The sequence below is a fragment of the Aquarana catesbeiana genome, linkage group LG03 (genome assembly GCF_042186555.1).
Source record: "Aquarana catesbeiana isolate 2022-GZ linkage group LG03, ASM4218655v1, whole genome shotgun sequence".
NCBI lineage: Eukaryota > Metazoa > Chordata > Amphibia > Anura > Ranidae > Aquarana > Aquarana catesbeiana.
The window spans coordinates 275302101-275315485 of record NC_133326.1 but is presented as its reverse complement, the minus strand read 5'-3'; the positions used below and the strand labels follow the sequence as shown (position 1 = coordinate 275315485).

Sequence of the window (13385 nt, the reverse complement as noted above, 5' to 3'; positions counted from 1 at the left end):
ATGAGGGAACCACTATTAACTTGAGGAGAAATTGGAGTTTACTCAGGGCCTGCAGCAGACTCAGCCAATTCTGTCCCATGTGCTCCCGCTTCCAAGCGCAGCACTCGCAGAACAGGTATAGATTAAGGGGATTCAGAATATCCAGTTTGAGGGAGTCAAATTTTGAGTAAAATACACTAAATCCAGCCAGATTGTGGCACTCTGGGCTCCTTTTGACTTATTTACCTGTATATTCTTATCTGCTCTATTGAAAGAAGCCTGTTTGCAAAGTTAGTTAGTAGCCATCATTACACACACACACACACACACACACACACACACACACACACACACACACACACACACACAAACACTTCTAAATGATTCAGAGAAGTGATCCCTGTTTGTTCACATGGGAATGTAGCTGTAGTCTTAACACAGAAAACATATCGCTCTGTGATTCTAGTGTCAAGGATGCGCCACAGATTAAAATGTTCATTTGAAAAATAAAGATGTTCTAGAAAGAAAATAAATGTAAAATAATATTTACACCAAAGCACAATAATTTATAGTTTTAAGGGAAACTAAACAAGACTTTGCAGAAGGTTTTTAAAGAGATGGAGAAAATCATGTGAAAACGTGTTACCTGACTACATCTAGATTTAATTCAATTTTTTTTTTATCCTGGCCATAATAAAGATAGAACATAAAAGCACTATATGTTCCCTTAAAACTGAATTTCCGGCAGAATAAGTTAATTCACCTTTTCAAAAATACAAATCACTATGGGCATGTAGCAATGAAAACTCTGTGATACAGAATGTTCTAAACACAATACAATCTAGTGAATGGCCCATAAAAGGCCCACCATCTAATCTACAAAACAAATTTTATGTTTAGGGACACAACATAACAGCTATTTACGAAGATGTAAGATGCAGCACATGTTGCAATGCTGGGTTAAGACTAATTAAAGCATATTTTGTTGGAGAAATTTTAAGCCAATAAAAAGTTAATCAGCTAAGCTCTGCATGGAAGGCGCACATTGACCACATTACACAAATTTTGAAAATATGGTATAATATGGGATAATGATTTTTTTCAAAGCAAATAAAAAAAAAATTTGTGGAATAAAAAAAGTATAGCACACACGAGTGGTATCAACTTGGCCACAAACCCATTCACATCCAGAATGCAGCACTAAATACGGTTTTAACAATTAATCCCTATGAGCGAGTTAAAGAGAATATTCTCTGACCTTCATTTATTCACTAATAATTTGCCAAACAGTATTTTCTACGCCGATGATATCTGCTTGCCTCAAGAGGCAGACACATCAAAATGATTGCAGAAAGTCTGAACACCAACAGGCATGTGATCGCAATCTTGAAGTTTTGCCTCTACCAGCACTAGAAAACATTCCCTAAGACACCTTCAGATAAAAAAGATTTAACATTCTGATGAAGAAGCAATAAATCTAAAACAGTAGTTTGCCTACATAAAAGGACTACTAATAAGATAAGCAGATATATGCAAACATTACAAAGTTATTATAGCAGAACTATATACAATGATAAATTCATATTATAATAATCCCTACTTTCAGCAAAAAAAGGAAAGCAAAATAATGTCAACAACTCACTTTTAATGCTTTATCTGGTACCCACATAAAATCTTTCCCCGACACTGATCACATGACTACATACCAAAGTATTGATGTGCTGAAGAGGCTTGGCAAATTGGACAGTCAGTCAACTGTCAGTTCTAGATGTCAAGGTTAAACAAGTAGCAGGATGTCCCCATGCAAAGATGAAAAAAAAAAAGAAAAAAAAAAAAATATCTATATATTTATATATATCACATCAAAGCAGTGAAGAGAAACCTCTCTAGGGTGCTGAGGAGTCAGACAGAAAGATGGCAGGACAGCATCTAGGAGAAGGTGAAAGAAGGAGACCTCCCTGGCCAGAAAGGAAGCCTTAGGTCTCAGGACAATCTTATCCTTGTGCAACACTAGAAAAGGTTCCTTCTAAAACCATGCCATCAATGCCGATACTTGCCAAGTGGAAGTGATTGGCAATAAGAATAACCTTGCGAATGAGCTTAGCTAAGGAAATATCCCAGATAAGGTAAAAGGGAGGCTTTTGTAGGAGGCATAAGTGCAAGACATAGATCCCACGGCATGTCTAGGTGGAGCTAAATGAGCAGCTTTCTTCACAAAGGTTTTCACTAGGGAGTGAAATGCTAAAGAACACTGGAAAAGGATAGCCGAGTCGGAAATTTGTACCTTGCGAGTACTCAAAGCAAGGTGCTGATACCGACCTAACTTTAAGAAATGCCAGGGTACATTCCCACAGAGTATCGCCTAGGACAGGGGTGTCCAAACTACGGCCCTTCAGCTGTTGCGGAACTACACTTCCCATGAGGCATTGTAAAACTCTGACATTCACAGACATGACTAGGCATGATGGGAGTTGTAGTTCCTTAACAACTGGAGGGCCATAGTTTGGACACCACTGGCCTAGGATTTAATTTTCACCATGCAAAGTAAGCCTTCCAGGTGTCATAGCATACTTTGTGAGAAGTCGACTTCCTAGCATGGAGACTACTCAGGATAACCTGATCCGATAAGCCTCTGTCCCTCAAGACCTAAGCTTTAACTAGGGCGTCTGTCTGAGTACCAAACCCTCCTGGGCCAGTTTGATACCACAAGAATCACTTGAATGCCCTTCCACTCAATCCTGCGGAGCAGTCGTGGAAAGAACTTAAATAGAGGAAAAGCATAGATCAGGCAATACTGATCCCATGGGGTTACCAGAGTGAAAACCCAAGTATCTTTGGACCTCGTGACAAACCTGTTCAGTTTGTTATTAAGCTGGGATGCTAACAGGTCCACATCTGAGTTGAAGTGGCCTGGAGTGGAATTGGGCATAAGGTACTGCCTCAAATGGAGCTACCATTAGACCCAGTGCCCTCATGCAAAAGTGTACTGGGTGACTTCTGGATAGGAATAACCAAGCTTGAGAGTGTAGGGTCCTGGCATTTTTCTGATGGAAGAAAGACCTGGGCCAGGCAGAGGATCAGTTCCAAGTACTTCAGACTTTAAACTGGACCGCAGACTTCTGAGAACTGATGAAACCCAAGAAATTCTGCAGAGTCTGCAAAGTCTGATGCGTGTTGGCATTCAAAGCTTGGATGGAACGAACCTTCAGGTCGTCCAGGTAGCTCACAATGTGGACACCCTGCAAAGACCAAAGATGGCAAGAACAGGGGCTAAGACTTTTGTGAAGATTCAAAGAACAGTGGCTAGGCTAAATGGTAGGGCCACAAAATGAAAATAAGTCTCCCACTACAAAACATTAAACACTGGTGTGGGGGAAAAATTGGGAATCGCAAATAGGCATTTTTTATGTCTACTGACGTCAGCAAATCCTCCTGTTGCAGAGATGCCATGACTGGACGATGCCATACTAAACTTTTGGATAAGAAGGAAGACGTTCAGGCACTTCAAGTTCAGGGACAGAGCACAAATCCAGCCTGTGCCCCCTGAAGATGACATCTCTGACCCCGAGATCTGGAATGTCTCCAGCCGTCTAAGAAAGCCAACAGGCATTCCCATAGAAGTGGTATCGTCCCCATCCCTTAAAAGGGGACTAGGAACTAGGCTTAGCTGGCTTTGGAGTCCAGGGCTTGCAGAGAAAATGAGTTGCTTGGCCTATATTTGGAGGAAGAAGTCTGGAAGGGACGAAAGGAAGCTTATCTAAACTCAGAAAATGGTTTGCAGGAACCATAGCTTTCTTTTTGCTATGCAAAAGTATGCTTTTTCCACCAGTGACTTCCGTAATAAGAGTCTAGATATTCGCCAAAGACGTCAACTTGCAAAGGGCATACTCTCCCCAAGCACAGGCTAGTTCAGAAGACCAGTATTAAAAACAAAGACTCGGATGCTGGACAGACAGAAGGCCAAGTTTTGACATCTGCTGGAGAGAATTCTTAAGACCATCTACAAAATAGCATAAGGCTTTTGAAAGAAATTCTAAGCGCTGCAGTAAAGGAGGATCTATAAGGACAAAACCTGAGTCACTGGACATATGTTTGATCCAGACCAAAAGGTTCTCACAGATCTCCAAAAGCTGCACAGAGGAGGCACCGCAGGCACCACATTGCAAGTGCCTTTAAAGCTTCCCAAGACTTCTCTCTCTAGTGTAAAAAGGCAGTGATAATTTCACTTTTACAAGTTCTCTTTTATATATACACTGTGTGTGTGTGTGTGTGTGTGTGTGTGTGTGTGTGTGTGTGTGTGTGTGTGTGTGTGTGTGTGTGTGTGTGTGTGTGTGTGTGTGTGTGTGTATATATATATATATATATATATATATATATATATATATATATATATATATATATATATATTTTTTTTTTTTTTTATTGCACACACATACACACTGTTTATAGCCTTTGTAGCTGCTGACTTAACACTTACCTGTCCAGGGATCGTGAGCCGTCCTCAACTGGACTAGTTCTATACTAGTATAGAAATGGGAAAAACACCACGCTCAAAAGAGTATTAATAAGCTGCAGCTCAAATGTGCGATATCCACATTAATACAGAAAAGGAAAAAAAGGAACTGCGCTGTACCTTAAGACCATATAAGTGAACATATGTGTGAAAAATATGAATAGTGAAATACTTTGACTATATGAAATAGTGGAAAATCAAACTAGTATCTGGCTATTATCACATGTAAATACACCAATACCACAAAGCATAAGTGAACCAAAAAAAAAAAAACAGAAAATGGAAAATGAAAATTAAAAACACCAAGTCCATAAATAAAATAGACAGATAGTCCACTAGGTAGTAAGAAGAAGCCCTTGATCGCTGTTCATAGGGATCAGTGTGCAAAAGTTGGAAATAAAGAAACCACCCAACGTAGTGATCCTCCACCACCTGAAGTGCACGCTTACCAGATAGTAAGCTTAAATAAGCTTAATCGCATAAACCGGAGGCCAGATAGACAGGGATCTGAAGCGTCACTCTGTGTGCTGTACCAGGCAGCAGGTAGACTGGGTGAAGTGAGAACTTGGATATCCGACCAGCATCAGAACATCCCCTTGGCGGCGTGGCCGCAGACAGATTAGAGGAATACCAATCCCCGGGTTACAGACATAGGAATAAAAAATAGGTATCCATAGTGTGACTCCGTAGATATGATTTATTTAAAACAGGTAAAAACACTTACAATTTTGCAGTGAAAAGAGAGCGGAATTCGCCGGCCAGCTGGCGAGCGCCCATCCTGAGAGGCTATGACGTCAGAGCGTCACCTTCCTTCTTCTTACTACCTAGTGGACTGTCTATTTATGGACTTGGTGTTTTTATTTTTCATTTTCATTTTACATTTTCTGTTTTTTTTTTTGGTTCACTTATGCTTTGTGGTATTGGTGTATTTACATGTGATAATAGCCAGATACTAGTTTGATTTTCCACTATTTCATTTAGTCAAACTAGTTCTATACTAGCTTTCAGGTTCCCAGCGTTGGCATCTTAACTGTGGGCAGCCAGCGGTGCTGCTTGGGGATTCACAGCAGGCTTCCCGCCGGGCTGTGCATTGTGAATGGTCCCACAGTCTTCTGGGACGTGTCCCAAAAGACTGTGGGGTGGGAGGGGGAGAGCAGAAGTGGGAGCAGGTACCCGTCAAAACTAGGTACCCGCTTCCCCCGAAAAAAATGGCATGCCAAATGTGGCAGAGGACAGGGCAAGAAGGACTTAACGCGGAGCATCACCTTTTGGATGAAGCTCCGCCTTAAGTGCATGCTAAGAAATGTATAACAGGAATTATGTATCACCTCTTAGAAATCATAATACTCTCTACAATGCATCTGGTTTTTATACCAGGAAAAGTAGTAAGGCCTCAGTTTATGAAACAATGGAACATTGGTGTAGGTACCATCATCCCGAAGTTGTATAGTGAAGAGAGGTATGAGGGTGGAAATGCGACGGCAGTGCTGCTCATGCCTATTCACACATACACCCCCATAATTTGAAAATTGGGACTATTGCGGTACTCGATAATAATATTGCAGTTACAACATTCTAAAAAAATATATATAAATTTTAATGATTGAAGGTATCAAAATACAGCACAACAACATGACATACATGGTTTTTTATACCAAAAGGAGGGTACCATCTTTGGGCATTATTCTGTTCAGTTTCTAAATTGAGATGCTGGCTCAGAAAGAAACACAATCATGTAAAAATCCAGGTACCTGTGCAGTTCTCGATTACGTTCATACTCTGACACAGATCAGCCTTCTGCTGCAACCTCTCACCTTCTGACTTGCTGCAAAGTCACAAAGTTACAGTCTGATCACTGGGGGAGGGTAGACAGAGAAAATGCTTTCTCATGCCTGAAACAAACTGGTGACTGGATCTCATTGCTTTTTACTGATAAAAACATAGTCTTGTTAATCTTATATTTGTGCAGACTAACTTAAAGTCACTTTAAAAGGCATATACTGTATAAATATAGTATCTCACAAAAGTGAGTACACCCCTCACATTTTTTGTAAATATTTTATCTTTTCATGTGACAACACTTTAGAAATGACACTTTGCTATAATGTAAAGTAGTGAGTGTACAGCTTGTATAACAGTGTAAATTTGCTGTCCCCTCAAAATAACTCAACACAGCCATTAAGGTCTAAATTGCTGGCCACAAAAGTGAATACACCCCTAAGTAAAAATGTCCAAATTGGATCCAATTAGCCATTTTTCCTCCATGGTGTCATGACTAGTGTTACAAGGTCTGAGGTATGAATGGGGAGCAGGTATGTTCAATTTGGTGTTATCGCTCTCACTCTCTCATACTGGTCACTGGAAGGTTCCACCATGGCACCTCATGGCAAAGAGCTCTCTAAGGATCTGAAAAAAAATAATTATTTCTCTATATAGAGATGGCCTAGGTTATAAGAAGATTGCCAAGACCCTGAAACTGAGCTGCAGCACGGTGGCCAAGTCCATACAGCGGTTTACCAGGACAGGTTCCACTCAGAACAGGCCTAGCCATGGTCGACCAAAATGCACTTGCTCAGCATCATATCCAGAATTTGTCTTTGGGAAATAGACTTGTAAGTGCTGCCAGCAATGCTGAAAAGGTTGAAGGGTTGGGGGGTCAGCCTGTCAGTACCCAGACCGTACACCACACACTGCATCAAATTGGTCTGCATGGCTGTCATCTCAGAAGGAAGCCTCTTCTAAAGATGATGCACAAGGAAGCCTGCAAACAGTTTGCTGAAGACAAGCAGACTAAGGACATGGATTACTGGAACCATGTCCTGTGGTCTGATGAGACCAAGATGAACTTATTAGCTTCAGATGCTGTCAAGCGTGTGTGGCAGCAACATGGTGAGGAGTACAAAGACAAGTGTGTCTTCTTGCCTACAGTCAAGCATGGTGGTGGGAGTGTCATGGTCTGGGGCTGCATGAGCGCTGCCAGCACTTGGGAGCTACAGTTCATTGAGGGAACCATGAATGTCAACATGTACTGTGACATACTGAAGCAGAGCATGATCCCCTCCCTTCGGAGACTGGGCAGCAGGGCAGTATTCCAACATAATGACCACAAACACACCTCCAAGATGACCACTGCCTTGCTAAAGAAGCTGAGGGTAAAGGTGATGGACTGGCCAAGCATGTCTCCAGACCTAAACCCTATTGAGCATCCTCAAACGGAAGATGGAGGGGCGCAAGGTCTCTAACATCCACCAGCCCTGTGATGTCATCATGGAAAAGTGGAAGGGACTCCAGTGGCAACCTGTGAAGCTCTGGGGAACTAAATGCTCAAAAGGGTTAAGCCAGTGCTGGAAAATAATGGGGGCCACACAAAATATTGACACTTTGGGCCCAATTTGGACATTTCACTTAGGGGTGTACTCACTTTTGTTGCCATCGGTTTAGACATTAAGGGCTTTGTGTTGAGTTATTTTGAGAGGACAGCAAATTTACACTGAACAAGCTGTACAATTACTACTTTACATTGTAGCAAAGTGTAATTTCTTCAGTGTTGTCACATGAAAAGAAAGAATAAAATATAAACAAAAATGTGAAGGGTGCACTCACTGTGTATTTATATATAGAATATATATATATATATTTTTTTTAACAAACATGTTATACTTACCATCTCTGTGCAATGCAATCGCTTCCTATGGTGGCACGCCTGCAGGCTCCCTCCCAAGCTGGATTGTGTGCGTCTACTGACACAGTGCAGCTCAGCTTGACCCCCTGCTCCCTCCTCACAGAACTTGATTGATAGCAGCAAGAGTTAATGGATCCCGCTGCTGTCTCTGTGCTTGTGGAAATGGAGAGGGAACCAGCGTTGGTGAAGACGGACAGTGCTGGATCAATCCAGGACCCAGGCAAGTTTTTTTTTTTTTGGAGGGGGGGAAACAAGGAGAAGGTTTATTATCTTAACCACTTACGGACTGCCGCACGCCCATATACGTCCTAACTTTGAAGAGGAATATCCTTGTTATGGCAGCAACTAGCTGCCATAACCCCAGTATCCTCTTCTTCAGCCGGCAGTCCGCTTTCCGATAATAGTGGTCTCTGCGGCGGATTCGCCACAAGATCACTTTTATGAGCAGCAGGAGAGGGCCCCCCTCCCACCGCGCTCTGATGCCCTCCGCCGCTTACCGGGGCCGTCGACAGCGGTGGAGTCGATTTGATCCTTTCACGTCAGTGGCATGGAGACGAGGGGAAGGTAGCCCCCACCCATCTCAATACCATTGCAGGATGGAAGCTACGTCAATACGTCCCTTCTGCCCATAGCTCTTAAAGGGCCATTTTTTTTTTTTTTATTGCATTTTAGTGTAAATATGAGATTCCAGGTCTTTTTGACCCCAGATCTCATATTTAAGAGGTCCTGTCATGCTTTTTTTCTATTACAAGGGATGTTTACAATCCTTGTAATAGGAATAAAAGTGACTTTTTTTTTTTTTTTTTTTTAAAGAACAGTGTAAAATTAAAAAATAAAAAGGTAAAATAAGTAAGAAAAAAAAATGTAAATGCACCCTGTCCCGCCGAGCTTGCGTGCAAAAGCGAACGCATACGTGAGTAGCGCCCACATATGAAAACGGTGTTCAAACTGCGATCAATAGAGCGAGAGCAATAATTCTAGACCTCCTCTGTAACTCAAAACATGCAACCTGTAGAATTTTAACGTCGCCTATGGAGATTAAGGTAAAAGTTTGTCGCCATTCCACAAGCGGGCGCAATTTTGAAGCGTGACACGTTGGGTATCAATTTACTCGGCTCAACATGATCTTTCACAATATACAAAAATATTGGGCTAACTTTTCTCTTATCTTATTTTTTTTAATTTAAAAAAAGCATATTCTTTCCAAAAAAAAGTGTGCTTGTAAGACTGCTGCGCAAATACGGTTTGACAGCAAGTATTGCAACAACCACCATTTTATTCTCTAGGGTGTTAAAAAAAAGTGTATAATGTTTAGGGGTTCTAAGTAATTTTCAAGCAAAAAAACGTTTAACTTGTAAATAGCCAATCTCAAAGAGAGGCTCGGTCCGTAAGTGGTTAATGAATTTGATGCATTAAGGTAAAAAACATTCTGGCTTTAGAACCACTTTTAGACCCCTTTCACACTGAGGCAGTTCTCAGGCGCTTTAGCTCTAGAAATAGCCACTAAAAAGCACCTGAAAACCTCCTCCCATTCACTGTCTTTTCACACTGGGGCGGTGTGCTTGCGGGACGTTACGAAAAGTCCAGCAAGCAGCATCTATGGGGTGGGTTGAGAGTGCTGAGAATAGTGCTCCCAAAACGCCTTGACCGTTTCAATGAATGGGCAGCGCTTTGAAAGAACAGCAAAACTAGCAAAACTAGTAAAACAGCTAGTGCCCGAAAAGCGCCACGGCCAGGCGCTGCAGTGTGAAAGGGGTCTAAAGGTCCATTTTGATAAAAGGCCATCTTTCCTTATTCTATAGAATAGAGTACTGTATACTGAGGTTTTTGTTACTTAGCTATATGTCCCACGACAGCATAATGGTAATGAGTTATCCATAAAAGGCTGAAACAACTTTCAAAAGATATTCATTACAGGGTGACCACTCTTAGGTGTATAGTTTCAATGCTATTTGGCAGCTCCACACCTCAGCATGATTGGGCATGCAGAAGTCATGTGGTGCCCTTCCTGAGTTTTGACTGGATGTTACTCAAAAGTCAGGAATAGGAGAGTAGAAGAGTGTAGAGGTGGGTGTGGAGTATTGTGACATCACGACTCCGCCCACCGGCAAAGAGAACCACCCACATATTAAAGAGTTTTGCAGGGCTCCTACTGCTGAAGGGGGTGACGTTTGCATGCAGGAGGGTTGTATGCTTATTAGGGGTGTTGAAAATGACACATCAGGATTATACCCTTCCCGATTCGGCATCGATGCGGTATCCCGGCATAATCGATTATGCATAAGGTCATTCCGGCTCCTCCCCCCCCTGCACAGCAGTGTCTTTGCTGGAATGACAAGCCGCCGATCGGCTGGCTGCGCCTGGCGCTGTTCCCCCCCTGAAATGGACAATGTAACCTCAGAGTGCTGCCACCACCCATGCTCTCCCCCTCCTCTGGGATCTGTAACTCTGGACAGTGACATCAATCATCTCCCGGATGGGCGGGCGCTGAGACCGCACAGAGCTGAGACACAGATCACTGCACGGAGCTGAGACACACAGATCACTGCAGCACTGTTAACATCCGTGGGATGAGGCATAGGGTAGGCTTCAGGAAACGAGCTGAGAGGAGGGGGGATGGTAGGAGTGCTCCAGAGGCGAGAGCCTGTAATGCCTGATATATGTGAGGGGTGAGTGTATAGAAGTGGCACCCCCCCCCCCAAACTTGCTGCAACTATCCAGTGTGTGTGTACTGTGTGCCTAAAACATTGGGGGCTGCACAAACTTTTATTGTCGAATTTCTTACTTTGATTTCCCCATCATCTCTCCCCTCTGGAACTATCTACTGATCTGCAAGCAGTATATTTCTTGCTGATTGGAATGTCTACCTTTTTTATTTTTGCAGTGATGTTGACCTGTTTACTATCCAAGTTGCTGCCAAAAGACTCAATGGATTTGTTAAAGTGATACTAAAAGGGTATTATTTTTTCTTTAAAATAAAAGATATCATACTTACCTGCTGATCTCCTGTACTATGTCTCTGACCATCCCCTGTACTATATCTGCAGTCCCTGACCATCTCCTGTACCATGTCTGCAGTCTCTCTGACCATCCCCTGTAGTATGTCTGCAGTCTCTCTGACCATCCCCTGTAGTATGTCTGCAGTCTCTCTGACCATCCCCTGTAGTATGTCTGCAGTCTCTGACCATCCCCTGTAGTATGTCTGCAGTCTCTCTGATCATCCCCTGTAGTATGTCTGCAGTCTCTCTGACCACCCCCTGTAGTATGTCTGCAGTCTCTCTGACCATCCCCTGTAGTATGTCTGCAGTCTCTCTGACCATCCCCTGTAGTATGTCTGCAGTCTCTCTGACCATCCCCTGTAGTATTGTCTGCAGTCTCTCTGACCATCCCCTGTAGTATGTCTGCAGTCTCTCTGACCATCCCCTGTAGTATGTCTGCAGTCTCTCTGACCATCCCCTGTAGTATGTCTGAAGTCTCTCTGACCATCCCCTGTAGTATGTCTGCAGTCTCTCTGACCATCCCCTGTAGTATGTCTGCAGTCTCTCTGACCATCCCCTGTAGTATGTCTGCAGTCTCTCTGACCACCCCCTGTAGTATGTCTGCAGTCTCTCTGACCATCCCCTGTAGTATGTCTGCAGTCTCTCTGACCATCCCCTGTAGTATGTCTGCAGTCTCTCTGACCATCCCCTGTAGTATTGTCTGCAGTCTCTCTGACCATCCCCTGTAGTATGTCTGCAGTCTCTCTGACCATCCCCTGTAGTATGTCTGCAGTCTCTCTGACCATCCCCTGTAGTATGTCTGCAGTCTCTCTGACCATCCCCTGTAGTATGTCTGCAGTCTCTCTGACCATCCCCTGTAGTATGTCTGCAGTCTCTCTGACCATCCCCTGTAGTATGTCTGCAGTCTCTCTGACCATCCCCTGTAGTATGTCTGCAGTCTCTCTGACCATCCCCTGTAGTATGTCTGCAGTCTCTCTGACCATCCCCTGTAGTATGTCTGCAGTCTCTCTGACCATCCCCTGTAGTATGTCTGCAGTCTCTCTGACCATCCCCTGTAGTATGTCTGCAGTCTCTCTGACCATCCCCTGTACCATGTCTGCAGTCTCTCTGACCATCCCCTGTACCATGTCCGCAGTTTCTCTGACCATCTCCTGTACCATGTCCACAGTCTCTGACCATCTCCTGTACCATGTCCGCAGTCTCTGACCATCTCCTGTACCATGTCCGCAGTCTCTGACCATCTCCTGTAGTATGTCCGCAGTCTCTGACCATCTCCTGTACTATGTCTGTAGTCTCTGAAATCAGTGGCTGTGGCTGTGCCTCCTAGACAGCAGTGCACACTAGGCGGCTACCTAGTTCGACTAGTGGGAGAGCTGGCCCTGGCTATACCACACTTTCAGTCAGCCCCCTTTTAAATCTTTATTTATAGGCATTAGAACAAGTGTGACATCACTGGCATGTGTGTCCATTATTGTCAATCAGGGAGAATTGTCTGGCAGAATAAAAAAATATGCAGAAAGAAATGAGCAGATTTGGCTGTTCTCAAGTACAGAAACATTACAAAATGTACAAACCAGCAAGATTTTTACATTAATAACTCACATTGATGAGATTAATCACATCAGGATGCTCACTTTCACAGCCAAATCTAACAAAAATATACTATTATTTTTATTATTAATACCACAATTATAGCTTTATTTTAAAGTGGTATTAAACCCTAAAGCAAATATATTGCAGGTTACCATTTCTTAGATGCGATTGCTGCTTTTGTTTTGTTTAGCTTGCATTATTTTCATCTTGTGACCCAGCCAGTACATCTGCTTTTTTCAACAGAACAAGTTCTTCTGCAGATGTATCAGTTTGACGGAATAGCCAAACCACTGACAGGGGTGCTTTCAGTGGGCAGCTTTTATTTATGTAAACCCTTTATCCCAAAATGGCTCTAACTGCTTATGTAACTGCTGTGTTAGCTGGAGTTTGGCTTCCATTTGTTTAATGTATCTAAATCTGCTAATGCATCAGACACTCCCTTCTCACTAGACTGACTATGCTGTTGTCCAAAAGGTGTCTCTTGATACTCTGTCATCCAGAGTTGAGGCATCCCAATACAAAAATGATGTTACTGTCCAGATCAACAGGTGAAAACAGAGTGGATAACCCTAAAAATAGTAAACTAATGCAGCCACCACACCTAAGAATTAGTAAGCTG

General features: G+C 42.9%; 1 protein-coding gene across 9 annotated transcripts in view; it reads right to left on the bottom strand.

Annotated features, from left to right (window-relative positions):
• The window catches only part of GRIP1 (glutamate receptor interacting protein 1), a 900266-nt gene that overhangs the window by 451992 nt on the left and 434889 nt on the right, over positions 1-13385 (bottom strand). The window contains exon 1 of one of the 9 annotated variants that reach the window (XM_073620101.1): positions 6244-6283. The exons of the other annotated variants lie outside the window; for them this stretch is intronic. Coding sequence (XP_073476202.1) covers positions 6244-6268 — 25 coding nt within the window. The 5' untranslated portion in view covers positions 6269-6283. Of the gene's footprint in view, positions 1-6243; positions 6284-13385 lie in introns of those variants that run through there. 9 annotated transcript variants of the gene reach the window in all.